Source organism: Magnolia sinica, chromosome 4 (genome assembly GCF_029962835.1).
Source record: "Magnolia sinica isolate HGM2019 chromosome 4, MsV1, whole genome shotgun sequence".
Lineage (NCBI taxonomy): Eukaryota > Viridiplantae > Streptophyta > Magnoliopsida > Magnoliales > Magnoliaceae > Magnolia > Magnolia sinica.
In genome coordinates, this window is record NC_080576.1 from 95,095,581 (window position 1) to 95,121,564 (window position 25,984).

At 40.1% G+C, this 25,984-nt stretch overlaps 1 protein-coding gene across 4 annotated transcripts in view; it reads left to right on the plus strand.

Moving 5' to 3' along the window:
- The window catches only part of LOC131243414 (epimerase family protein SDR39U1 homolog, chloroplastic), a 110,670-nt gene that overhangs the window by 15,930 nt on the left and 68,756 nt on the right, over window positions 1–25,984 (plus strand). For 2 of the 4 annotated variants that reach the window (XM_058242772.1, XM_058242770.1), the window contains 4 exons: window positions 1,409–1,468; window positions 3,935–4,053; window positions 5,350–5,394; window positions 5,546–5,624. In XM_058242772.1, the coding sequence (XP_058098755.1) occupies window positions 1,409–1,468; window positions 3,935–4,053; window positions 5,350–5,394; window positions 5,546–5,624 (303 nt within the window). The remainder of the gene's footprint in view (window positions 1–1,408; window positions 1,469–3,934; window positions 4,054–5,349; window positions 5,395–5,545; window positions 5,625–25,984) is intronic. The other 2 variants (XM_058242773.1, XM_058242771.1) reach the window with 1 other exon arrangement.

Here is a 25,984-nt window from a genome sequence, read left to right on the forward strand (position 1 = left end):
CTTATGACTGGACAATGATGTTAGGGAAACTGCTCCTGATGCATCAACAGTTTTAAAATGACAGCCCACATTTAAGGGTGGAAGCTGGAATCAAATGAGAAATCTTCAGGCTATCCTTAGATTGATGCTTGACGATCATGGTGAAAGGTTTGATGATGGGTCAAAATGGGTATTATTGGGTGAAACCAGCCCTCCATTGTTGATTGGGAAGAGATGGAGCTGAAAGAAATGCCTCCCCCTCCATTTTTATGAGACTATAGTTTAGGAATTGTCTGTCTCGACTAGGAGTTCAACAGTTGAAGATTACACGGAGAAGTGGCATGAATTGATGATCATAACAGAATCATAGAGTCAACGGCAAGTGGCACCTAGATATCGAATAGGGCAGAGGAGAGGACGGGCATCAAGAAGGAACTATAAACTATACAAGTCACTAGTGTTGATAGAGCCGAGCATCGACTTTTGCTACTTTCAGTAGTGTTAGAATACACTGCTCTGATGCACATGACAAGTACTGTTTCTTTTCTAGAGGAAGCACATTTTATTTTTTTTCTGTAGTTCTTAGGAGAATGTTACCATAAGGAGATAAGGGTATCTTTTTGGATTGCTTTATATTTAATTTGAGCTTATCACTGTAATCCTGGGATTATTTTAAATAATGTTCTTCTACGAGGAGGATATCAAGTCCTCTTTTCTCTCCTCTACGTCTTCCCTTTGCTCCTTTTCTCCTACTATGTTTCACATGATATCAGAGCTTCTCTGATTCACCCTTTTGTTTTCCCTCCCTCCCTACTTCCTTCTCCTTATAATTTTTTGTCTCCTTTCTGATATATTCATTTTGAGAGCCATCTTTCCATTTCTTCTTCTTCTTCTTCTTCTTTCCAATGTATGATGGTAAATGAGGGATGGTCTTCTCCCATTACTATTCTACAGGCCATTCTTTCTTCAATTATCTATCTCATGCAACCATAGTGTCTCCTTATTTTCTAATCTGGAAGTAATTTTCTCCACTGGATGTTACAGAAGAAAGGTACAGCAGCTAGAGCATTGAAACCAAGTTCCGCCACGCCAAGCTTTCTTTTCCCAGATAGAATCTCAAAACTCGTACATATCATCCATTTGTTTCAACATCTAGACTCTTGTCTTCATGATTGCATTAGGTTGTTTGTTAATCTGGCTGATCAACCAAAATTTGTCAATTTTTTCATGCATCTGTGTTTACTTTTTATATCTAGCTCTTTTGCTATTCCTTGAAGAACTATCTTGCCTTTTTTTCTTTTAATATTATACATATATACACTCATTACACTTCATTTCATCTTTGCTTTGCTATACATTCTCTTTAACTTCTCCATAATGTTTGTAAGTCTTAGTTTCTACTGCATCACATTCTTCATTTGAAATGCAGATAATCATAGTGTTCGTGTGTTGACACGTTCTAGTTCAAAAGCACAGCTAATTTTTCCTGGTAAGAAGGTAATGGCTGCTTTTAGTTGCTCATGGTATCTAGTATTTCTGAAGCTCCATGTTCACTTTGAAAGTGCATTAAATATGAGTTTCATTTGGTAAATGATCTAGAGTGCAGTTTTACTGTTTTCATGTGAAGCAATTTTAGTAATATTTTACTGCTTCTACCAATATATATTCTATGAATCATGTCCGTGCTAGTTTATGCGCTTTCTGAATTGATAGTGATTGAAAGGCTACCTTTTCTAGTCCTGTGTTTCCTAGAAAATTTTTTGGGTAGTGCATATGGTTTTTGTACATTATCACATGACATTATTTTTGAAGAGGGAGTATCAGTATCATTACATGTATCACTGACCAAGTATATGGAAACATGTATCGATATTGCCGATGCTCAGAAATGTATTGCTAACTGAAGGAACATTGGGGAAAAATGAAGAAAAAGGTGGATTTTTTCAGTGAAACTTTAGGAGAGCGCTAAAAAAACATGTTTACATATTATGAATAAAAAAAATTGCAAAAGAAGAACCATAAATAGTAAGTTTTCATTTAATAGGGGCCTGAACCATGTGCTGCCATAAAAACTGCTATAAAAGTAACAATTTTTTCCATGCATGCATGCATACATCAGTACATCATCCATCAACCATCCATCCATCCATCCATCCATTCATACATCAGTACATTATCCATCAACCATCCATCCATCCATTCATGCACACAGACATACATACTTGCATGCGTTCATAAACACCTATTAGTCCATTCATGCATGGTACTTTCAGACATGCATAGCACCCATTCATCCATCCATCCATCCATGCACACATGCATACATATTTGCATGCATTCATAACGCCTGTCAGTCCATTCATGCATGATACTCTCACACATGCATAACACATCCATCCATTTATGCATACATGCATGTCCATCCATCCATCCATCCATCCATCCATCCATGCACACGTACAAACATGCATGCATTCATGCATTCATAAACACCTATCAGTCCATTCATGCATGATACTTTTATATATGCATAACACATCCATCCATCCATCCATCCATAACACATCCATTCATTCATCCATCAATGCACAAATCCAACATACATATATCATACATCCATCCATACATGCATACATAATTATGGAATAACATAATTATTTTTTAAAAGTAAATAGATTTTTTCATAATTATTAAATAACTTTTTAATAAAAACTGCAATGCATCACTCATCGACATCCATCTATAAATAGCAAAATTAATAGGTTTTTCTTGAAACACTATCATTATTTTTTTTTTTGAAATAGAACATTCATATATATATATATATATATATATTCAGTTAGAAATTTTAAATAAATTTCAAATAACTGTTGGGTAGGGTGGATTTCACACCATGATGGGGCCCATCCGAGCTGGTAACCCCTTTTGTGCAAGTGAAATAACTTTTCCCTCTAGCAGACGTCGAAGCCATTGGAATTTGAAACTATATTTTAAACTCTAATGGGCCAGTCTGGGTTGATGGGCTCTTGGATGTCTTACTCCAAGCTTGGCTCGAATTCAAAATGGGCTTGAAATTTAAGCCAGAGCCAGGCGCTCGGGCTTGATACTTCAGCCGAAGCCTGGCCCAAGGTGGGCCAGGCCCGGAAGCCCATCGGGCCAACCCAACTCATTGACACCCTTGCTCCTGATACATATAGCTCTTGTTCATAGAAATGACCAGCACTTGGGCTTGTCAAACAACCATTTACTCCAAAAGCTTAAGCTGACAGAGTGTAGTGTATCAATGTATATTAATGGACTTTTATTACTTCAACACCCCCCGCACGTGCGGGGTGAGAACTCTGCACGGGAACATACTGACAAGGGTGGAGGGACGCTCACACCATAAATAGGCCAGGCTTGATTTCCCGGTCCCTGGGCCGGACCTGATTTTCCTAACCCCCCATGGGAGAATAATATATTAGCGAGGCATATTTGCTGCTCTCGAGATTCAAACATAGAATCTTCCTCTCTGATACCATGTCAAACAACCATTTACTCCAAAAGCTTAAGCTGTTAGAGTGTGGTGTATCAATGTATATCAATGGACTTTTATTACTTCAACAGGGCTCTCCTGTTTGGAGTTACACTTGTTGACCTGATGATTTTTTTTTGGTTGGGATAAATGCATTTGTATCTGTTAAGGAAACTTGATGATATATATATATATATATATATATATATATATATATATATATATATATATATATATATATATATATATATATATATTTTTTGATGATATAGATTCCATACCTGAGGAAATCTGTTTACCATCATCATCTACTATTTCCTCAGTTTGAAATACTTAAATAGTATTGTTCCTCTTGTGGTTATAGATTCTTTCTTTCTTTTTTTGGATTTTTAAGTTTTTTCTGTCTCTTTGATGATTTCATTTGGACTGGTACCTATGCAGTAAAGGAATTTCCCAGAATTACAATTGCAGAGGAACCAGAGTGGAAAAACTGTATTCAAGGTTCAGATGCTGTTGTGAATTTGGCTGGGATGCCTATAAGTACAAGATGGTCATCTGAGGTCAGTAGCAATGAATTTCTTTACATTCACTGTCATCATACTCTTGTCTCAGCTATTTAGGATTGGCTTTATAAATCCTGCGTCTTCGTGCCAAGTTTAAATATTAAAATATCATGATATTTTTGCGGGAGTTTGGGTAGCAATGTATTGCTGCCTTATACCAAACAGGCCCTCAGGAAAGTTTCGAGGGCAGCAAACTTCTTTCGTGGATGTTTTAGCTGAGGATTGAGATTGGAACTTTATTTTAGCTAAGTAAACTGAGGATTGAGATTGTAACTTTATATTAGCTAAGTAAACTTCCATATGCTATTATTTTATGGTGTACTACCATACTTAAAATTTTAAGTTCATATGGTGTGCACCATACTTCCAATGTTAAGTTCTTAAGCATGTCTGGCTCCTGGTGGCATGCATTTAGGTATTCATTTTGTTTTGTTTTGTTTTCTTTTTGTTTTTTGTTGAGTAATAAATGATTTATTAGAAAACAGATTAAAAACAAGCTGAGAAAAAGTTACAAGGGTAGCGAAAAAGCTAAAACTGAAGAAAAGGACACGGAAGAGAAGAATCCACTTTAGCTGATGAAGATGCCCATTCCAAAATATCCCTCTTGATTTTCCAAAGAACATCTTCCCACGGACATTCTTTGCTGCAAAAACATCTAGCATCACGCTCCCCCCCAAATGTTCCATAGGATGGCTAAAAGCGACATTCACCAGAGGATCCGAAGAGGACTAGAGATCTGCCACATCCTAAACAGATGAAGAACTGAAGCCGTCATCACCCAGGCTGTGTTGAAGACCTTGAACAAATGAGACCAGATTTTGTGGGCGAATTCGCAGTGAATAAAAAGATGGTCTTTGGACTCCGCATTCCTCGTGCACATAAGACATGTTCGGAAGGATCATGGCCCATTTCTGAAGATTCTCAATTGTGAGAATGTTTATAGTACAACTAGCTAAATACAATCATACCCCTTAGTAAAAGTAAATGACCATTATACCCCTTAGTGAAAGAAAATTACAACGGAACCCTATCTAAAATAGAAGAAATAGTGAGAAAATAGGGTTTATCTCTCTAACAGGCAAAACCTGAATGTGGACATGGAACATCTCTTGTGTAGCTTTTTCTGTTTCTTTCTTTCTTTTCTTTTGAGAACTATCTCTTTTGGAGATTTTGGTTTTGTATAATTATCTAGCACTCTGTTTGTGGTTGTTCTATGGTGTCACTGTATGATGTTTTGTATTCTATGTTCTTGAGTATGTTGGGTTCCTATTGCTATTGATGTTAATAATTCAGATCAAGAAAGAGATCAAGCAAAGCAGGATCAAGACCACCTCGAAGGTTACTATTCTTTCTTTCATCTGCAATTTGTGAATTCTGCATGCATGAGTTCTATTTCATAGTTACAAAAAGATGATTTAAAAACAAACAACTGGATTCTGCATGCTTCATCTTCTGGTTAAACACTTAATTTCACAGTTTGCTTGTGAAGGTAGTAGATCTAATAAACAACTCAAGAGATGATGTTCGGCCTAGAGTTTTGGTCAGTGCAACAGCCATTGGTTATTATGGTGCGTCCTATGCAAAATAATCTGTTCCTCTCTATCCATGTCCTTCACTTGACCATATAGTGGAATGATACTATCAATCCTTTTTCATTTCATTAACATGCAATTGGAGTAAATAGGCTCACACTGAGAACCAAATTTATCTCTATCCATGGGACCGTATTTCAAATGAAGCAAGTTTATTCATTTACTTTGATGAATGACATATTTTAATAAAAAATGGCTATGTCAAAAGGGCACTGGTCGTCATTAGAAAAAATTGAACACAATACAACCCTTTTTGATAGCAATTGGCTATTTCATTTTACTCGTTCAATATGATTAACTGAAATCAGGGCTGTAAACCGATCGAATTTGGAGCGGATCTGTGCATATCCAAATCCAAACCGACTAAGAATAATTGGGATCCAATCCTACAAACCCCCGCCCCCCCCTCTTTTTTAAATGGAAGTACCATCAATATTTTCCAAATCCCTTTGCGATCTGTGAGGGTAAAATTGTCCTGACATAATATATAGTAGAGAAATGTTGGATCAGTTCTTTTTCAAATTGAATTGGGGTAGATCCGAATCCAATCTGATTATAAACGGTTCCTGTTCTCATGACCTGAATTCGATCTGATAGATTCAGCTATCGATACAAATCTGATTTAATCAGGCCAAATGTGAATCAGATCCAGATCAAGATCCAATCCATTGACAGCTCTAACTGAAATGTTTTATCAAGGAGGGATGTGGATGACATTAGGCTGTCAACAGGTCCCCAAGCACCCTAACCCGATTTAAGCAGATCTGCATCCATTTTGCGGACCCATTTAAAAATCGATTTTGGTTCTTTTAAAACACTGCAGACCTGTTTAAGTTTCATGCTCAATAACTAATTGGATATCTGGTTGATACCTGATTAACAGTAGACATTAACATAAGAGTTATTAATATAATATAGTATTATATTTTCACAACCTAAGTAACCACTTCATCTTTTGAGAGAGAGGGGGAAGGGGCAGGGGAGAGGGATTATATTTTGACAACTTAAAAGAAAAGTAACCACTTTAAGCAAAGTAAACACAGTCTTCAGAGAGGGAGGGAGGGAGAGCTTCCTAAAATTGCATTTAGGGCTCTTTCAAATTCATGGAAATCCTAGATCTAGATTTTTTTTTTTTTCCCCAAAATGAAGTGATTTTTTAGTTGTAATCTCAAAAATTTAAAAGATGTACTGTGGTGATGGAACTCCATTGAGTTTAACCCTTATCTTTTCTTTTCAAGAAATTATATGGTCACACATGCACATAATAGGCCCATGTTTTGGTAATCTGAAACAAAAGAACCCTTTTGACTTCCATCATCGGATCCAATTTGTACATGAACCCAATTGGGTTCAGGTCTAGTACCTCCAATATAGTAGCCTGACCTGAACTTGGCTGTCCTAGACGGGTCTGGGTATAGATACATTGGTATTGTCCCAAACTTGACCCACTGACAACCATAAATGTCCTAAAAGATAATACTCAGCTTCTACAAGTGTGGACTTGTCCTTGCCACACAAACAATGACAAGCTTTGAGCCACCTTTGATAATCAAGTTGCTCATCAACATAGAAAGGACACTTAGAATGCCCATGACGATAGGCAGCACTAAGGCACATGCTTGGTGGTTTGTTATTTCTACTTGTATATAGTATAGCATATATGATACATTCCTAATGTATATATATTTTTTGATAGTTTCATCCCCAGAATAAATTTAACATTAGGAATGGATGTAATTTTAAAGTTATTGCATGTGTTAGATGACTAGGCACCACTACTTGAAACTCACAATACTCAAATGTTCCATTAAGTCAATTAGTCATTCAAATGAAATTATTCAAATTCTACAAACCATTAACATGAATCAAATCATAATTCAAAATCATTCAAATGAATCAAATTAAGTGTAGACCAAAGACACCCCACCTGACATTGAGGTCATCAAAACCTTTCAATTGGATCAAGAGACCCGCTTCACATGTTTTGCAGTCATAAGGGTTAGATTGAACCTAAACCTTATCCCAACTTTGATCCAAAACTACCAATACTTCGATCTCAACACAATAAAGGTGGGACCGGGCTGCGATGCAACTTAGCCCTACCTTGATCTCATTTCTCACAAAATAGTGGTGGTGGAAATCCAATTTCTGCCACCAGATTCCAACAGCTTACTGACAGCAGGTGGCAGGTATTGGATTTCTGCCACCACAGTTAGCAGCTGCTGACAACATGTGGCGGAAATTGGATTTCCACCACCTGCCAGAGCTGATTCTTGGAAATGCCATTGACTTTTTTCCTTCGAAAGGACACAACCAATCACCTTTTTCTTCCTTATACCTTTTCCCTCATATATACCTTTTCCCTCCAAACACTCCAAATTACTCGATAAACCACCCAAGAGCTAATGACATGATGCCAAGTGTTCCCTAGCATCTCTACCCCCAAACCTCTCTACTATTTACCAAAAAACCAATCTCAAGTCTATAAATAAGTCCCTCTTGTTTCATCATGAAGGGCCTTTGGTTTTCTCCTTCTCTCCTCCCGCTTTCCTTGGAAAAAGCTTAGGAAGCTCATGTACCTTGAGTATAACCTTGTAAAGGAGAAGAGTGGCTGCATATCAAGGAAGAGAGAGCTTGGGATTTAAGACCTCTTTAATTTTACCCAAGCAATCGATAGAGGATGCGCGCCTCAACCTTCGGGTTTTGACAAATGGCTCCCAAACTATTGCTAGAAGGAGGATTTGAGAGTTCTTCTTTCCTCTTGGTTCTCTACGACGAAGGCCCTCCGATAAAACTACAAAATACATGTAGACGGCGTTTTTACATTTTGCATTTGCTACATTTCCTCTGTCTTACACCCCCTTGTTCAGATTTACTTTCTTATTGTTATTATTCAAGTGGAGGATTTCTTTCCCTAGAGCTTTGGTTTTAAAAATCTTGAATCCCATTGGGTAGAGGCCACACATACATATGGGCGGCGAAGATGCTTAACGCCTTCCTTCTTTGTAACTGAGACTCTTGCTTGAAATCTTTTGTAAAGCTAGACCATTGGAGTTATTCAATCAAAATTTCCCTTAACCATCCGGGTTTCCTATGGATCCCATTCTTCCACATATTCCAAGATTTGTGGCTGGTGGCAGCTCCTTTATTTTTACTGAATTTTGCCGGTCTATTCCATGCCATGATATGTGCTTATGGACATTAAAACGAATCAAATCATATCTCATAGCAATTTCAAATATTGTAGAAAGTCAAAAGTAAAAGTGATGAGAATTAAGCAAGCTACACAAAACCACCATTTATTCATCAAACTATTATTCAAATTACCAAATATAGTTATTTACAACCAACGTATTCAACAATGGTAACAATGGCTATAACGGGTAGCCTTATGGCCGTTACGATACATGCTATAATGGTCAACATTTTTATAAAGGAAGAAAATGTATTGGTCTCGTAATGGACCATTATGGGCCCTTATTGGCCCAGTATGGCCCCATGAAGGTCATTATGGGCCATCTTTTCAAAACTGGCATTACAACCCCGTATCGTGTAATGGCTCCCACATTACCATCACATAATGGTTGTTATGGCTGTTACATAATTGTTTTTAAATGCCATGCTTACAATACTAACAATGTGTTTGGTTGCACCAAATTTCATGAGATATCATGAAATTTTGCTCCAGATTAGACTGATTTATCATGGAATTTTACAATATTTGGTGCAAATAAATCCACCTCAATAGAAGAAAGAAATCAAGAAGAAAAAGATTTTGTGAGTACTGGAAAATATAAGAAATTCTGGAGGAGGTATTTTCCATAATCCTTAGCGTGGATCCAAAATAAAGGGGAAACATGTGTGAAGGGAGTTTACATGATACCCTTGTCTTTTTCCACCCTTAGTGGGTGTTAAAATGTCCAAATACTCTTTATTTAAGGTCCTCACAGGTGGTACTTTTCATGTTTTCTTGCGTTGCACCTAGGTGCATGCCTAGGAGATTTGTGCCTACATAGGCGCACCTATGTGCATGTTCTGGGTTTTTCACCTTGCCCATGCCCAGTCTAGGTGCATGTGGCCTAAATGCCTATGGTGTGCACCTAGCTCGCCTTTAACTACAATGCCTCCATCTTATTTGAATCCCCACACCAGCTAGGATCTTGAAGGCTTTGCATATATTCTCTTTATCATTGTGAATGACGTCACTAATACCAAAAGGCAATGGATTGCCTTAGAAGGAGCCATCGTAAAGGAGTATTCAAACCTTAGGAGGAGCCTTCCATGAGGCCTTAGACATATAAATCAGTTGCTTGAGATAGGGATCTTTTAGTTCTCACCAAGTTGATGGGTGAAACTTCGGCAAACTGTTTTTGAATAAGAGCCAATTCAACAATGTAGACCGGGTTCTTTCTTAAAGACGCTAAACGGGGTTTCCTTATCTTGAATCCTATTGGCCATTTCCTTCCAAATCCTCCAAACGACATCAAAAGGGATCAATTTTCAAAGAATTTTACCCCTAGCATTGATAGGTGTCATGCCCTGAATCTGGCGCTTGGATACACACGTGACCCCGACACCTAGCCCAAAGCCGCAACTTAGGAGAAAGATTTTTTTTTTTTAAAAAGCACTAAGTACACAATTACTCATTCAATCATTACAACATTCAACTAATAGTTGAAATTGCGGTTTATATTGTTGATACTGAAGAATGAATATGAGGTAATGTCCCAGAGGGGGGGTGAATAGGACTTTTCAATTATTTCCTCCTATTTAAAAACTTGATTGCTTAACTTAAATGATTATTCAATTTAAAGCAAGTAAGGCAATATAACTCTAACGGCTTCCAAGCCAGTTAGAAGATCCAATCATAAAGGCTATTAGAGATATGTAGATATAATAACTAGCCTAGTATTGTGAGCTTATGTGTGGAATGTCCTTCCTATCAATCCATATCATTCATTCAATCATGTATGATAAGTTAAAACATTCAAGCATAAGCATGATTAAACATATGCGCAAATGACAATTCCAAACACAAGCATTTGTAGTGGTTCGGCTACGTGCCTACTCCACTCTCGGCATCCACACTCAATCCCAGATTGCACCGGATTTCACTATCAATGGTTTTAAACAGGTTCACCAATAACCTTTACAGTCCTATACTAAGGACACAATTTATGCTCTCCGCAAGAGCAAAGGTTCTACACCTAGAACCCATGTTTAGGCCCACCGGCCAAGGTCTCACACTTGGCACCTACCGTTTAGGCCCACCGGCCAAGGTTCCACACAAGGAACCTAAACGAGTTTGTTGATAGCAAACTCTTAGCTTCAATCCTACACGAGGAAAGAGACTAAACTTTTGAACTCTTAAAATGAAACTTATTTGTCGGATTGAGTTCTCTATTGTAGCTTGTCTCGTGTTGCTAGATCTTCGCGCTCTCGTACTTGAATCAGCTTCCCGGTGCTCCCCCGATCGCGTAGCTTGGATTTACCTGTTGGCTCAGCTTCATGATCAAGAACCTTGCATAAGATGTACCTATAAAGGTGACCAAGGTTATGGGAGTTGGTTGAATCTCCTATCTAGGATAATGAGTGGATTTCCTAAGGGATTCAACCTATGGACGCTCTAGAGTATCAAAGAACCAAGGATTTTCTTATTGGTTTGGTCTTTGTAATCTAGAGAAGGCACGAGTTTATGTTCTTCATTAATCGGAGCTTTGAATGCTCATAGGAGTGAAAGATCACAATGAAGAGAACATGAAACTCATATGGATAGAGTCTAAAAGGGCTAGGATAAGCTTAGGATACACTAGAGACTCTATGGTGCCTATTTCCATTAATTTTGCAAGTTTCTACAAGCCGCTTTTATAGATAAAAGCTTCTAACGGATAGAAAACGGTTAGAAAATGGCTAGAAAACTGCTAGTTTACGGTGCTACCGAAGTCAACTTCGGTATCACCGAACTTGCTTCGGTGGTACCAAAATATCATTCGGTAGTACCGAATTAATTCCTCAAGTTACTGATCAAAATAAGTCCCTTTCGGTGGCACCGAACATTGTTCGTCGGTGGCAGTCGGTGTCACTGAATTATCCAGTTGGTGATACCGAAATATAGTCGTGATGTTGCTGGACAGTTTTGAGCCCCTTCGGTAACACCGAAGGTATCTTCGATGATACCGAAGATGCCATTCGGTGACACCTTCTTCCTGCCGAAGGTGCACAGATTTTCCTGTTTGTCCTTTTAATCTTTCAACAACTTGGGATATGCAAAAGCCAAGACTATAGGATATAAAATATGGACTTGGGATTGACTTAGAATAGATGACCTAAGAAGGTATTCTTATTTGGGTTGGGATCATCTATTTGCAAGGTCAAGATCGTAGAAGTAGTTCTTTGTTTTCAATGTGGCTTTGATGCTTTTGATCCAGTTGCGTCGCCAGTCTTTACTTGCCAAGAACTCATCTAACTACAAGAAACAACTAGTCACGTAATTGACAAACATGAGTGCAAATAAGTGTACTAACAATAGTAACTAATATTAACCTCATTTGATAACCATTCAAGCTTGCAAAACAATACTTATTCCCAATGCAAATATTACAATAAATGCTTCTAAAAATAAACTAAGCAAAATATTGTCAGGTCCATGCCAAGCTATCGTTACAGGTGAACTTTTCCTTAAGATTAAAAACAACAACTTGGGTGAGCTTAACAAGCCCAGTGAGTATATCTCTATGCATGTGAGATAATTAAACTTATCTTACTACAGTTAATCATGATTAACATGTTAATTTGGGAAACATGTATAAAACTATGCATGAGAGATAATTATGAATGTGATGTTTGGGAATGCAATAGCCAACACATCTCTGTACAGTTAACTTCATTGAACAATCAGGTCCATTTTACATTAGTTGGCCAAAACTTTCCCAACCACTATCCGACCTCGGCAATGGGGAGCCTATTGCACACTCAACGTGCTCATCCAACCCGGCCCGATGATAGGAAACCCCTTTTATTGCAACATATGCTGTAGGCTTGTTACACCTCTTCTCCACCCGACCTTGGTAATGGGGACCTCTTGCAACATGTGCTCACCTCATTTGGCCCAACAATGGAGGTCCCAATTGATACCAAGTGGGGTTTAGGAACTCTCACCCAAGAGACCCCTCGATGTTCCCTTCTATTTAGCTTTAGGGGATTTTAACCTAGGGGACTCAATTGTCCCTCCCAAATTTTCCGGTGTTACCAAAATATTCTTGTGGTTCTAATCATCTACATGCATGTTCACCATTTCCAACCATCTCAAGGTTGTAACCATTCACATGAGCTTACAAATCCTAACCATCTCAAGGTTCTAACTATCCATATGAGCTCATAAATCCGAACCATCTTAAGGTTCTAATTATTCACATGAGCTCACAAATTTGAACTATCTCGAGGTTCTAACTATCCACATGAGCTCTCAAATCTGAACCATCTCAAGGTACTAACTATTCACATGAGCTCACAATTTTCAACCATTCCATGGTGCACATGCATGAGTTCTTATGCATGATTTGAGAGGAACTTTCAAGTTAACAAGTTATCAAATTGTAGGTTTACACATGATTTGCCACTTTAGTAAAGGGCTAATCTACACATGATTCCCCATTCAATAAGAGGTTTAATTTGCATGCACTTGAGCGTGCATCACCATTGTCTAGTTTGTTGCACTTGTACACTTGTGCAAGAGTCTAACTTTTACACACACAGTGCGCACCCCATGGGTCTAACTTGCCACACTAATATACTTGAACATTGGTCTATCTTGCACACACATCACATTCAAATAGTGGACTATTTTAGTCACCACCATACAAGGTTGAGTGGGCTGGTTTGTGCACTGCTAACAATTGTCAAGTGGACCAACATAGGCATCATACACTTATGCTCAAGTGAACCAAGTCAATCTTCATTTACGTGTTCAAGTGAACAAGTCAAGCATCATTTGCACATGTTCAAGTGAACTAAGTTAAACATCATTCACACATGTTCAAGTAGACAGATTCAAGCATCATAAACACATGTTCTAGCGAGCTGAATTAAGCATTGTAAACACATGTCCAAGTGGACTGATTCAAGCATCATCAACACATGTTCTAGTGGCCTGATCTTAGCATCATCACCACACATCCAAATGGACTGATTTAAGGATCATAAACACGTGCTAGTAGACTGATTTAAGCATCATAAACATATGTCCAGATGGATTGATTTAAGCATCTTAACATGTTCTAGTGGACTGATTGAAGCATTATAAACACATGTTCTAGTGGACTGATTTAAGCATCATAAACACATGACTGATTTAAGTGTCGTAAACACATGCCCAAGTGGACTGATTTAAGTACCATAAACACATGTTCTAATGGGTTGATCTTAGCATTATGACCACACATCCGAGTGGATTGATTTAAGCATCATAAACACATTCTAGTGGACTGATTTAAGCATCATAAACACGTGCTAGTGGACTGATTTAAGCATTGTAAACACATGTGCAAGTGGACTGATTTAAGCATCGTAAACACATGTCCAAGTGAACTGATATAAACATCATAAACACATTACACATGTTCTAGTAGACTTAGTGTTCGAAATATCGGTATCGTGCCATGTATCGCACCCTTGGGATACAAATATGTAACGGTTATCGCACGGGATATATCGTTTGTATTGCGTAATTTATCGCACTTTTTGGGAAACATGGGGAAACATTGGGAAAATGGTTGAATTTTTCAATGAAACTTCAGGGATTATTAAAAAAGACCTTAATACATATTTAAATCATAAAGTCTCAAAAAAGAAGTGCACATAATAGGTTTTCTTTGTATAGGGTCCTAAGCTATGCGTTGTTCGATTGAACTGATACAAATATATTCAGTATCCACCCTGTCCATACATTTTTCCATATCATTTCAAGACATTATCCAAAAAATAAAGTGGATCCAATAATCAGGTAGACCATACCATAGGAAACAATGGTGATTGACCATTTGTGGGCCACAAAAGTTTTGGATCAAGCTGATAAAAGTTTTTTCTCTTCATTAAAACTTATGTGAAGTTATCAACAAATTGGATGCCTAATAAAATATAGGGAAAATTAAGGTGTACCCTAATAAGTTTTTAATGGTACCCTGTTCAACTACCACTGCTTTGAGTATAGTCCACTTGATAATTGGATCTTCTTAATTATTGGGATCATGCTGTAAAATGATCTGAAAAAATGGATGGACGGAGTGGATACAAAATACACATGTCAAGTTGGGTCCCACGGTAGGGGTTGTACGGTCTTGGGTGTGGCCGGGGTCTCACCTAATTTGCTCCCAGTGCACTTAAATACGCTCTTATAGTATTGAATAAACTCTGTTGGGCCCACCGTGAATGTACATGGTTTATCCACGTCATCCATCCATTTTTCTAGCTTATTCTAGGGGTTGAACACAAATTTGAAACATATCCAAAGCTCAAATGGACCACATGAAACAGTAGGAATAATGATTTCCACCGTTGAAACCTTCCTAGGACCTACAGTGATGTTTATTTTTCATCTAACCTGTTCATAAGATCACAAAGACATGGATGAAGGAAAAGAACAAATATCAGCTTGATCCAAAACTTCTCTGGCCCCCAAGGATTTGTTAACGGTAAATGTTCAATTTGCACCGTTTTCTATGGTGTGGTCCACTTGAGCTTTGGATATGCTTCATTTTTAGGCTAAAACCATAAAAGTATCTAGTAAAATGGATGGACAGAGTGGATAAAATACATGAATTATAGTGGGCCCCGCAAAGTTTACAAAGTACACTGCTCACTACGCTACCCTCTTCCCACCACACTCCAAATACACAGTGAGGGACGCATATTTCCTGCAAAGTTCCTGCGCTCGAAACCTAGGTGGGGCCCATTGTGATGTTCGTAAGAAATCCACCTTGTCCATCCGTTTTTTGAGCTCATTTTAGAACTTGAGAGCAAAAGTGAGCAAGATCCAAGATACCGTTCATAACGCCATTCCTGCCGGGATGAATTGAAAATACAAATATTAGTCTGATTCAAAACCTCTGTGGCCCCATGAATATTTCAAGTGTTAACGTTCAATCCTCACGTTTTCGGCGCACTTGAGTATCAGAACCTACTCATTTTTGACCCCATGTCCTAAAATGATCTCACAAAACAGATTGACGGAGTGGATTCCTCGCAAACATCATAGTAGGCCCCACTTAAGGTTTCAATAGCAGGAACTTCCTTCGAAAGGCTTTGAAAGAAATCGGCGTCCGGCACTGACGTTGCTTAAGCTCGAGTTGTACGAACATTTCAATGTTACATGGCCCCACAATAATGTATTTATTATATCTACACCATTCATGCATTTGGAGAAATCATTTTAGATCGTGAATAAAAAATGAGTCATATCCAAAGCTCAAGTAGACCACACCACAAATAACAATACTGATTCTCACCGTTAAAACATTCGTAGGGCCCACCATAACGTTTATTTTCAATCCACTCTGTTAATTTGGTCACACAGACTTGGATGAAGAGGAAAAATAAATATCATATTGATCCAAAACTTCTGTGACCCCTAAGGGTTTCAATGGTAGACGTTCAATCTTCCATTGTTGTTTGCAGTGTGGTTCACTTGATATTTGGATCTATCTTATTTTTCGGCTCAAGCCTTATGAAGAGCTCGCCAAATGGACGAACGGTCTGGATATAACACATACCTCATGGTGGGACCCATAAAACTTGGTGACGTCAACACACCAGCTCAGGCATGTGCGGTATGGTACCCCATTTCCTTAAAAAGGGCTCGAGCACTCCTTTTTTTAAGTAGAGAGGGTTCTGGAAGGCCGGAACCCTAAAATTTCTCCCATATCTCAAGTATCAGCGAGGATTTCGACAGATTTCTCTTCAAAATCGGAGATTTTATCTATGGTAACCTACGAACGATGCTTCGATTCGAATGGCCCATCAAATGGAAGCTTCTGATCATGGCGAACTCTTCTATAGGTACCGAAATCCATCATCTGGTTTCCTTTTTTTTTTTTTCCGATTTTTTCGGATAATGACGCTATCCCGAATGATATTTGGCCTTTAAAAAAAAAAAAAAAAACTTTTTGGTCTATTTCAAAGGATATCATATCGCTGGACTGCGATACCGATAATATTGGCCGATAGTATTGATATTTCGAACACTGAGTAGACTGATTTAATCATCATAAACACATTTCCAAGTGGACTGATTTAAGCATCGCAAACACATGTGCAAGTGGACTGATTTAAACATCATAAACACATGTTCTAGTGGGCTGATCCTAGCATCATTATCACACATCCAAGTTAACTGATTTAAGTGTCATAAACACATGTTCCAGTGGACTGATTTAAGCATCATAAACACATGTCCAGGCGGACTGATTTAGGCATCGTAAACACATGTCCAAGTGGACTGATTTAAACATCATGAACACATGTTTTTAGTAGGCTGATCGTAGCATCATTATCACACATCGAGTGAATTGATTTTAGTATCAGAAACACATGTTTTAGTGGACTGATTTAAGTATCATAAATACATGTCCAAGTGGACTGATTTAAGCATCATAAATAAATATCCAAGTGGACTGATTTAAGCATCATAAACACATGTTCTAGTGGGCCGATCTTAGCATCATTACCATACATTTGAGTGGGCTGTTTTGGGCCCACTAAGCCGTCTTAGGTGGCTTGCCACCTTGTGCCTTGGATCATGCAAGGAGCAGGAGAAAAAAAGGGGGAACAATGAGTGAGATGTACTCACTTGTTTCCTCTTGTGTTGTGTCCATTTGATGAATAGTTTTGGTGGCTTGAAGTATGACTCCTCTCTCTTCTTTCTCTTCTTCTTTCTCTCATTTTTTCTCTTTTCCAATCTTAGGTGTGTGAAGGGCTAGCAATGGGGGAGTGGGCCTTGCTTATATGGAGAGAGAGAGAGAGAGAGAGAGAGAGAGAGAGAGGTAAGGTTTGCTGAAGTAAGAGAGAGGAGAGGGAAGGAGAGAGGGATGAGAGGTAAGGTATGATGAGGTAAGAGATAGGGGAAGGAGGGAAAGAGCATGGGAGAGGGATGAGAGTGGAGAGGAGATAGCATGGAAGAGGAGAGGGGGGCCATGGGGGTAGGTAGGAGTGGTTGGGGGAGTGACAGGCCTAGGCCCTGCTTGGTCAAGTTCAAGGTTGAGGGGTGAGGTGTAAGAGGGCATGATGTGGAGGTATATGTGGCACGTGGGTTTCATGGTCAAAGTCAAGTGTCAATGGTCAATGGTCAATGGTTAATGGTCAATGGAGGTGTGTGTAGGTTTAGAGTGTGAGTAGTATTGTATAATGGGTGTGTGTGTGTGGCACATGGGTGAGAATAGGTGCGTGTGGGTGGATGCACGTGTGTGGACATGTGGGTGAATGCACGTGTGAAGGTATGCATGCATAGTAAAATTCAATGTTATTACAATAGGTTCTCAACCCAAATCAGTAAAGAAGGTAAAGAAGAAGCTCCATACTCTGTCCCGCCCCAAACTTGGTGAACGGGCTCATAGAATTCCCGAGCTCCGAATCTGGTGGTGACAGCCTCCGTAGTATCCTATTCTTGGCTCATAGCTCCCATACTTCAGGTTCCTATCCTGGGATCCCACAGAGGATTTTCAGGGTGATTTTTTTTTTCATGAGTATAACCACAAGTGTACCAAAACGAGAAACATATCACATTTCCACTATAATATTAGTTCGAGTACAGTGTTGGAAGGGATACACATGATATAACAAAAGTTCAAAAGATCAAGCACATGCTCTTGCCTTAATGCTGCTACAGTCTAGCATAACCTGCCCGTAAACAACGTGCGTAAGCTTACTGCAAAGCTTAGAGAGTTCATGCGTACGCAATGCATTTGCCAAGCATACAAATATCAGAGTAAGCGGAAATGATGGAGGGCCAAAATGGCAAATCCATAAATGCTATCAGCCATGCCCAGGCTATGTGATGCAAGAGCCTACATGGCCAAATGTCATATGCTAATGATGCAATGCAACATGCCAATCCTCCACTGGTCCACATATCAGAATAATTCTCAATTGGATCATCACCGGGGTCCAGTACACTTCTGACATTTGCTGCCGCCCATCCCGCGCAAGAACAAGTAAGTGCAAAAGACCTCACTATCCGCCTCGTTAGTGGTACACAGAAAACCACCCGGCTCGTCCATGGCGAACCCATTTCACGAGCTCGTCAGACTCAACCTAGCTTCTAGCCCTCTGCACCCGAGTTGGTAAGGTCAAACCCCCTTCCAACCGACCCCGACACAGTGGGAGACACGGCCTACTGGTATTCAGCCATCATGCGCTCATAAATTCACTCGATCTAGATGTTGGAGCATCTTACTGGTACTACAGGGTTTAGGGACTTTCACTCAGGGACGCTTGTGACGCCCTATAACCTCAATAGTTTTCGGCATCCATAAAATCATCCACCAGCCACAACGAGACTGTGAGACTACCTCTCTAGTGTCATTAGGGAGTAAAAGATGTAAAGTGTCATATATGATGCATAATGCATGAATCACACTATCCAAGTCATGCATCAATTCTGCGCGTACCACATAGTCATGTAGGACGACCCTATCTCATACGGGTCCCCCAAATACCTCAAGCAAAGAAAATGTATGCTATGATCATTCGTCATTCCAAGACAGGCATACTGATGATGCGTATGGGCAGATGAATGAGCAAAGTATCCATTACACTAAGCATATTATCAGTGTCAACCTATCAGGCTAAGTACCTTAGCATATCACATGATAATCAGCCATAAATGGCCTGACATATTGGGAGTGGGAGCCGATTAGTGGGCTCCTCTAGCAATGTTAAGGTCTATGTGGCATTGCCCACTTGCAACTAAAATCGGCCACACACTTGGGCCTATGCACATAACATGAACTTGTAAAATGACTGATCGATGCGGATACATTATATACATCAAGGTGGAACCTACTTAGGACGGATTAAACAAACACATGCACCAGGGTGGGGTCCACAGTAGGCCCCATGGATAAGCTGGGTAGCATCAACATTACAATGGACTTGTGGGAGTCCTTCAGTGGAAGGCATTCAATTCCCACTATTTCCTCTAGTGCGGCCTGCTTGAAGGTCTCATCAGCCTCATCTTTGGGCTCATGACCTAAATTGTTATTGAAAAACATATGGGCAGTATGGATAAAATAGATACATCATTGCGGGTCTTGCTGCCAGATGGACAACATGGATAGCATACAAACATCATGGTGGCCCCTGGGGAGATCTCGACGGTGGACACCATTGTCCCATTGTTTTCCTAAGGTATGGCCCACCTGAGATATGGATCAGCCTCGTTTTTGGGTCTTGACACTGAAATGAGCTGAAGGGACAAATAGGTGGCAAGGATGAAACACATACAACATGGTGGGTCCCACAAGTGGACCACCTGTTGGATGCACAAAGAAAGGGGCAGCGCCCCAAGGAGGCTTCAATTGGTGGCGTCCTCGTCTCCACTGTTTCTAGGGGTGTGGTCCACCTGAGATTTGGATTGCCCTCATTTTTGGGGCCCTGCCCTAAAATAATATGGTGAAATAGGTGAACGGTGAGGATGAAACACAAGCATCAAGGTGGGACCCATGAGTTGGGCCGCCTCCAGCTGCCAAAAGGAGGCATCGTAAAGGATGATGTCCCACTGCGTCCCATGCTGTGGTCACCTAAGAATTGGATGTTCTTCATTTTTTGGCCCCCATGCCTAAAATGATTTGGCAAAACTGATGGACGGTGTGGATTAAACACTTACATCATGGCAGGTTCGACGAGTGGGGCTTGCCTTTGTTGCAGAAGGGGCAACGCCCCTGGGAAGGTTTTAGTGGGCGGACGTCACTGTCTCCGCTGTTCCTAGTGGAGTGGCACACCTGAGATTCGAATCTTCCTCATTTTTGGGCCATGGGCCTAATGTGATCTAACAAAGAAGATGGATGGTGTGGATCAAGGTTTTCTGTAACGGTAACGGTGGCCGTAATGGCCACCACCGTTACCTTTACGATACGGGTCATAACGGCTATTACGGCTCCCTTAACAACCATTACGGTCTCTTGTTTTTTTTTTTTTTTTAAAATCCTGAAAAACCTATATTTGCCCCATAATGTTGATTAAAAAGTATGGAAAACCTATATATTCCCTATAACAGACAATTATAGGGCTGTTATGGCCTTTATAGGGGACGTAACGTGCTGTTAATGGCAATTACGGGTCTTTTTTTTCCATAACGGTTGTTACGGCCGTTACGACCTCGTAATGTGTAACGGTTGCCACCGTTTCCTTTACGTAACGACCTTTATGACACACCATGGTGTGGATTAAACACTTACATCATGGTGGGTCCCACGAGTGGGGCTCAATCCACCCCCAAAGGAGGCCTCCTGCCATCCTAACATCGCTGGGCAGAAATGCCCATGCAGGTGACAATTGTTTTTGTTTTTCTTCTTTTTTTGTGTTTACTGTTGAATAGGGCCCACATTGGGGTGATCTGCTCCATCAATCTTGTCGGCCAGCTCGCTGTGGACCCAAGGAGTCCAAACTTGGACATGTTCCACTACACACACTCACATCATAGTGGGCCTTAGAAAGTTTCAACAGTGGGTGGCATTATCACCATTGTTTTCCATGGTGTGGCCCACTCAAAATCTGGATTTGGCTCATATTTGTGCCCCGGGCCTAAAATAATATGGCAAAATGAATGGGCGGCGTGGATGACACATATGCATCAGGGTGGGCCCCACAAGTGGGACCACCTCTCCTTGCCCAAGAGGGCTTCCGCCATTCTCACGTCACTGGGCATAACGCCATGCATGTGAAACACTTTTTTTTTTTTTTAATTTTTAAATTTTCTGATAAATAGGGTCCACACTGGGATGATCCTCTCCAACCACCTTATCAGCCAGCTTGCCGTTGACTTAAAGAGTCCAGCCTTGGCCAAGTTCCATGGCATACACCCATCATAATGGGCCTTGGAAAGTTTCAACAGTGAGTGCCACTGTCACCACTGTTTTCTATGGTGTGGCCCACCCGAGATCCGGATCTGGCTCAAATTTGGGCCCATTGCTTGAAATGATCTGTCAAAAAGGATGGATGCTGTAAATGACACATACATCATGGTGGGTCCCACGAGTGGAGACCCCACTCTCACCTCCAAACTAAGTAGCATCCATGAAGCTGGTAGTCCAGATGTCCCTGACGCTAAGGTCCAGCGTTTGGACATTCATATTCTTTTCTCTTTAATTTTGTCTTGTGGGGTCCATACGTGGACGATCCACTCCATCCATTGGGTTGACCAGCTTAAGGCGGGCCCAAAGAGCTCTGAATCAATTTGATCTTGTATTTTTTCTATCATCCAGATCTGTGCGACCTTACAAATAAGTTGAATGACAAATAAATATCACAACGGGCCACACAAGGTGGTCCACGCTGTGATAGCATGTGGGGCACACTGTCTCACTACGTGGCCCACTTGTGGTCCCTACAATGGTCCACAACATTAAAGGAAAGAAAGAGTAGGGAGAAAGGAAGGAAGGAAGAGGGAGATCGGGCCATTGGATGGACCCTTGTCACTATGGGGCCCTCCATACACATCTAGCACATAAACGAGGTGGGTCCCACACCTTGTGGGCCCATGCAAATGGAAAAAAGCAAGGAAAAAGGGAGTTTGTCCTCCCTTGCACTTACTATGACGTTGAACAGTCGGATTGGATCGTACCGTCAATCGAATGGCGTGGATGGTGATGCTCCTCCCCTAAGCTCCTCTAACTCTCAAACTTCCCCTAATCTTGAGGGAGAGTGTTTAAGAGAGAGCTTGAGGGGATTTTCTTCATCGTATTTACAAATGATGTGTTGACTCAGCATTCTTTGCTTCCTCTTCTTTAACTTTTAGATTGTTAGAATCTCATATGTTTCTATCGTCCAAAAGCAGCCTCCGCTCTAGGAGTTCCTTTTACAGAAATTGGTGCAAGCGGCGAGGCTAGAAGTAGTAGAGATATCAAAGAATGACTTAGGTCCAAAGGAAATATCCAATCTCTAACCAAGTCCTATAAATCCATTTTGACATAAAATTGGACGTGTCGCTCTAGGAGGTTGAGCAATTTGATAAAAGATTCAACTTCCTATCCTTAAGATTATATGTCTAAATTTAGTGTTCAAACTAACTTCTTGCAAACCTGGAGGCATGGATTTTGACCTCGCCCAAACACTCCCCTATAACAAAATTTCATCAGAGATGCTCAAACTAAACCTGCTCCCTCCTTCTAATTAGGTGCAACTCCCACTCCGAATCACACTTCAAACTCTTGCTCCCCTCTTACATCCTAGTTGTCTATACGTACTAAAATTTTGAAATTAACGCTTCCCACTCCCAAACTGAATTTGTTGCTGCTCCCTTCACCCTTTGTGAAGCTATATTGAAAATGTTTTCTGGCTCATTTTTGACTCATTTCACATGTTATTAATTGACTTACATTACTTCACATGAAGCCTTTGCCTCTTATCTACTCTGGTTGCATTCCCTACAACGTATATAGTACACACGCCCGCCCGCTCACATGCCCATGTGCGTATATAGTGCATGTGCTACGCAAGCCAAATTTGACAAAAAAAATTTAGTCCAAATAAAAAAAGTCATAACCTAACATTGAAAGCTAGACACGATCCAATAATTTGTATCCAGTATGGGGCCACGTCTACCTTATTCCAAAAGGATCCAGGCTTCGTACTAGGCATTTGCCATTGTTTAGTCCGAAGGGCCCAATCTTTTGCTTTGGTATTTCACTGTCAATTTTGCCATTCTTCCTAGTCATTTGAACCACTTTCCCATTCACTAAGTGATAGTTCTTTTTCCTCCCCCTCCCTCCAAAGAAAATCCTATTGGAATTGTGGTTTTAAATATTGGTTGGGGTGCGATTCGTGCACTTCAAAAATTAGTATGCCTAGCTGAAGTTGGTACAACTCATCCAAAATTGGATGAGTTGCATGGCCGATACACAAGAAAAATTGTTCCTCCTATCTCTGTTTGCTTTCCTCTAGTAGATGCATGTGGGCTTTAACGTAGTGTAAAGAAATAAAGTGAAATGGCTTGAATTTTTAATCGGAAGATCTAAGTAGTATGGTTGCCATGATGGAAATATTTGATCTCACAAATGTGCCATACTGACATGTGTGGCTGCAACTCATGTGGGCTTAGTATAGAGGAAGGGGAGTTTTTGGTATCCCCAAGTGGAACACTAAGAAAGGAATGGGAGTTTTCCAAGCTTATATACCCCATCAAATTCACAGGAAAATTGAGTCAACTCTCTCCCACTTCGATATCAACTATAGCACTCTTGTTGGGCTCAACTCTTAGACTGAATACCACATTGTAACATCTAAGGATGGAATTGTGGTTCTTCACTTGCTCTTCCTAAACATTGGACAAATGTCTTTTGCAAATGACATATGAGAGACGACAGGATCGTCCACTTTGGAACCATGAAACTCACCATTTTCCTTTGCTTTCAAGAAAAAAGAATTTCTAAACCATTTTCTCTGAGAGGAATGAAGAGAGGGTGACCTTGCGGTGAACCTCTAGAACTTCGAAAGGAACACAATGCGGTGCAATTTACAAGGATCAAGACTGATATTGTTGAAATACACACCATGATCCATTTCATCCATTTTTCTTTGAACCCTATATGTTAAGCGTATACTCCATGAAATCCCCCTTAACCCAATCATATGCCTTCTTCATATCAACTTTGCAAATGATGCCAGAATTTTATCCATCCTTCTAGAATGAATGCATTAACTTGTGAAAAGGACAACTTTTTGGATTCTAAAATGAAAGCCTCTTGAAAAATGGAAATGATTATGAACATAACTTCCATATTCTATTCGCCTAAACTTTACTAATTACTTTATAGGTGTTGTCGACTAGACTAATCACCCAAACGCCTTAGCAGCCCCCTTCCACCTTCAGAATCAACATGATGAATCTCCTTGTGAAGGAAAGCTCTTTCATGGAACACTACCACCTTCATAAGATCATCGTTGATAAAATCCCAATATTCTTATTAAAAGATCAAAACAAAGCCATCCGACCACACACTTTATCCCCACAGACTTCACCTAATTTCTCGATTACACTTTTCCATCTCCTGCTCTCGAAACTTCTCAAGACAACTCGCACTCTCTTCGGAATCCTTTACAACTCAGCTCAGGCCTCGAAACTTTTCCCTTGTAAAGCTTCATGTAGAAGTCCTCTTTTTTGTTCTTTGTATCTTGAAGCTCTTTAATGTAGGGGCATTTTCACACCGGGCTTAAGTGGGGTAGCCTGTGGGATGCGGGGACACACTCGGGTGGGTGACCCATGTGATTTGGGGCCCACGGGGGAGATCTCGTGTTTGAGACTCCTCACCGGGGGTGATTAATGCGCATTTCACACTGGGCTCGAGTGGGGTAGCCCGTGGGATGCGGGGACACGCTCGGGGTGGGCGGCCCATGTGATTTGGGGCCCACGAGGGGGGTTCGGCCGAGGTCCTAACCCATACGATGTGGGGCCTGGGTTATGAGATAAAGGGATTGATTCACCATGCTCTAACAGTTCGAGCTTTTAGAGCAAGTGGTTAACTGTCTTGCATCAAATTTGGTATCAGAGCTTAGGTTTTTCATAGAGGATAGTAGAGAATGGTTTGATGATTATAATGTGAAGAAGAGAGGATAAATTGAGAGAGGAGGAGAGTTTGGGAAAGATGTTGTGTTAAGCTATCTTGCCTTAACACACAATATTTTATTATAATAGAGCATATAGTACATCGCAGGAGGAGGAAAGTGTGCAAATGCACTTACACCAAAAAGGGACGAATGGACTTCGTTTGAGCTAAAAGTTTAGGGGTTTGATAGATGTTGATTTTAGAAGATTTGTCATGATTTTTCAGAATTTTTTGGACCTTCTTTCATGGTATTTTGGGTGAAATAGAAAAATTTGAAAATCGGGCCCTTTTTCCGTTTTTCTTTGATCTACCTCAAATTGGTAAGCTTTTCTTTGGTTTCTTTGCTCAAGATGGACCGAAATCTCCCTCCCAAGCTACCCATGGAGGAGTTTTTACCTAAGATCCATGTTTGAGAGGGTTTTAACCTCAAATGGACGTGGCCGTTTTTCACTCGGTTGGGCCGTTTTTTACTGTGTTTCATGTTATTTTGGATGATTTCTATTTGTTGGAGGTTTATATCTTATT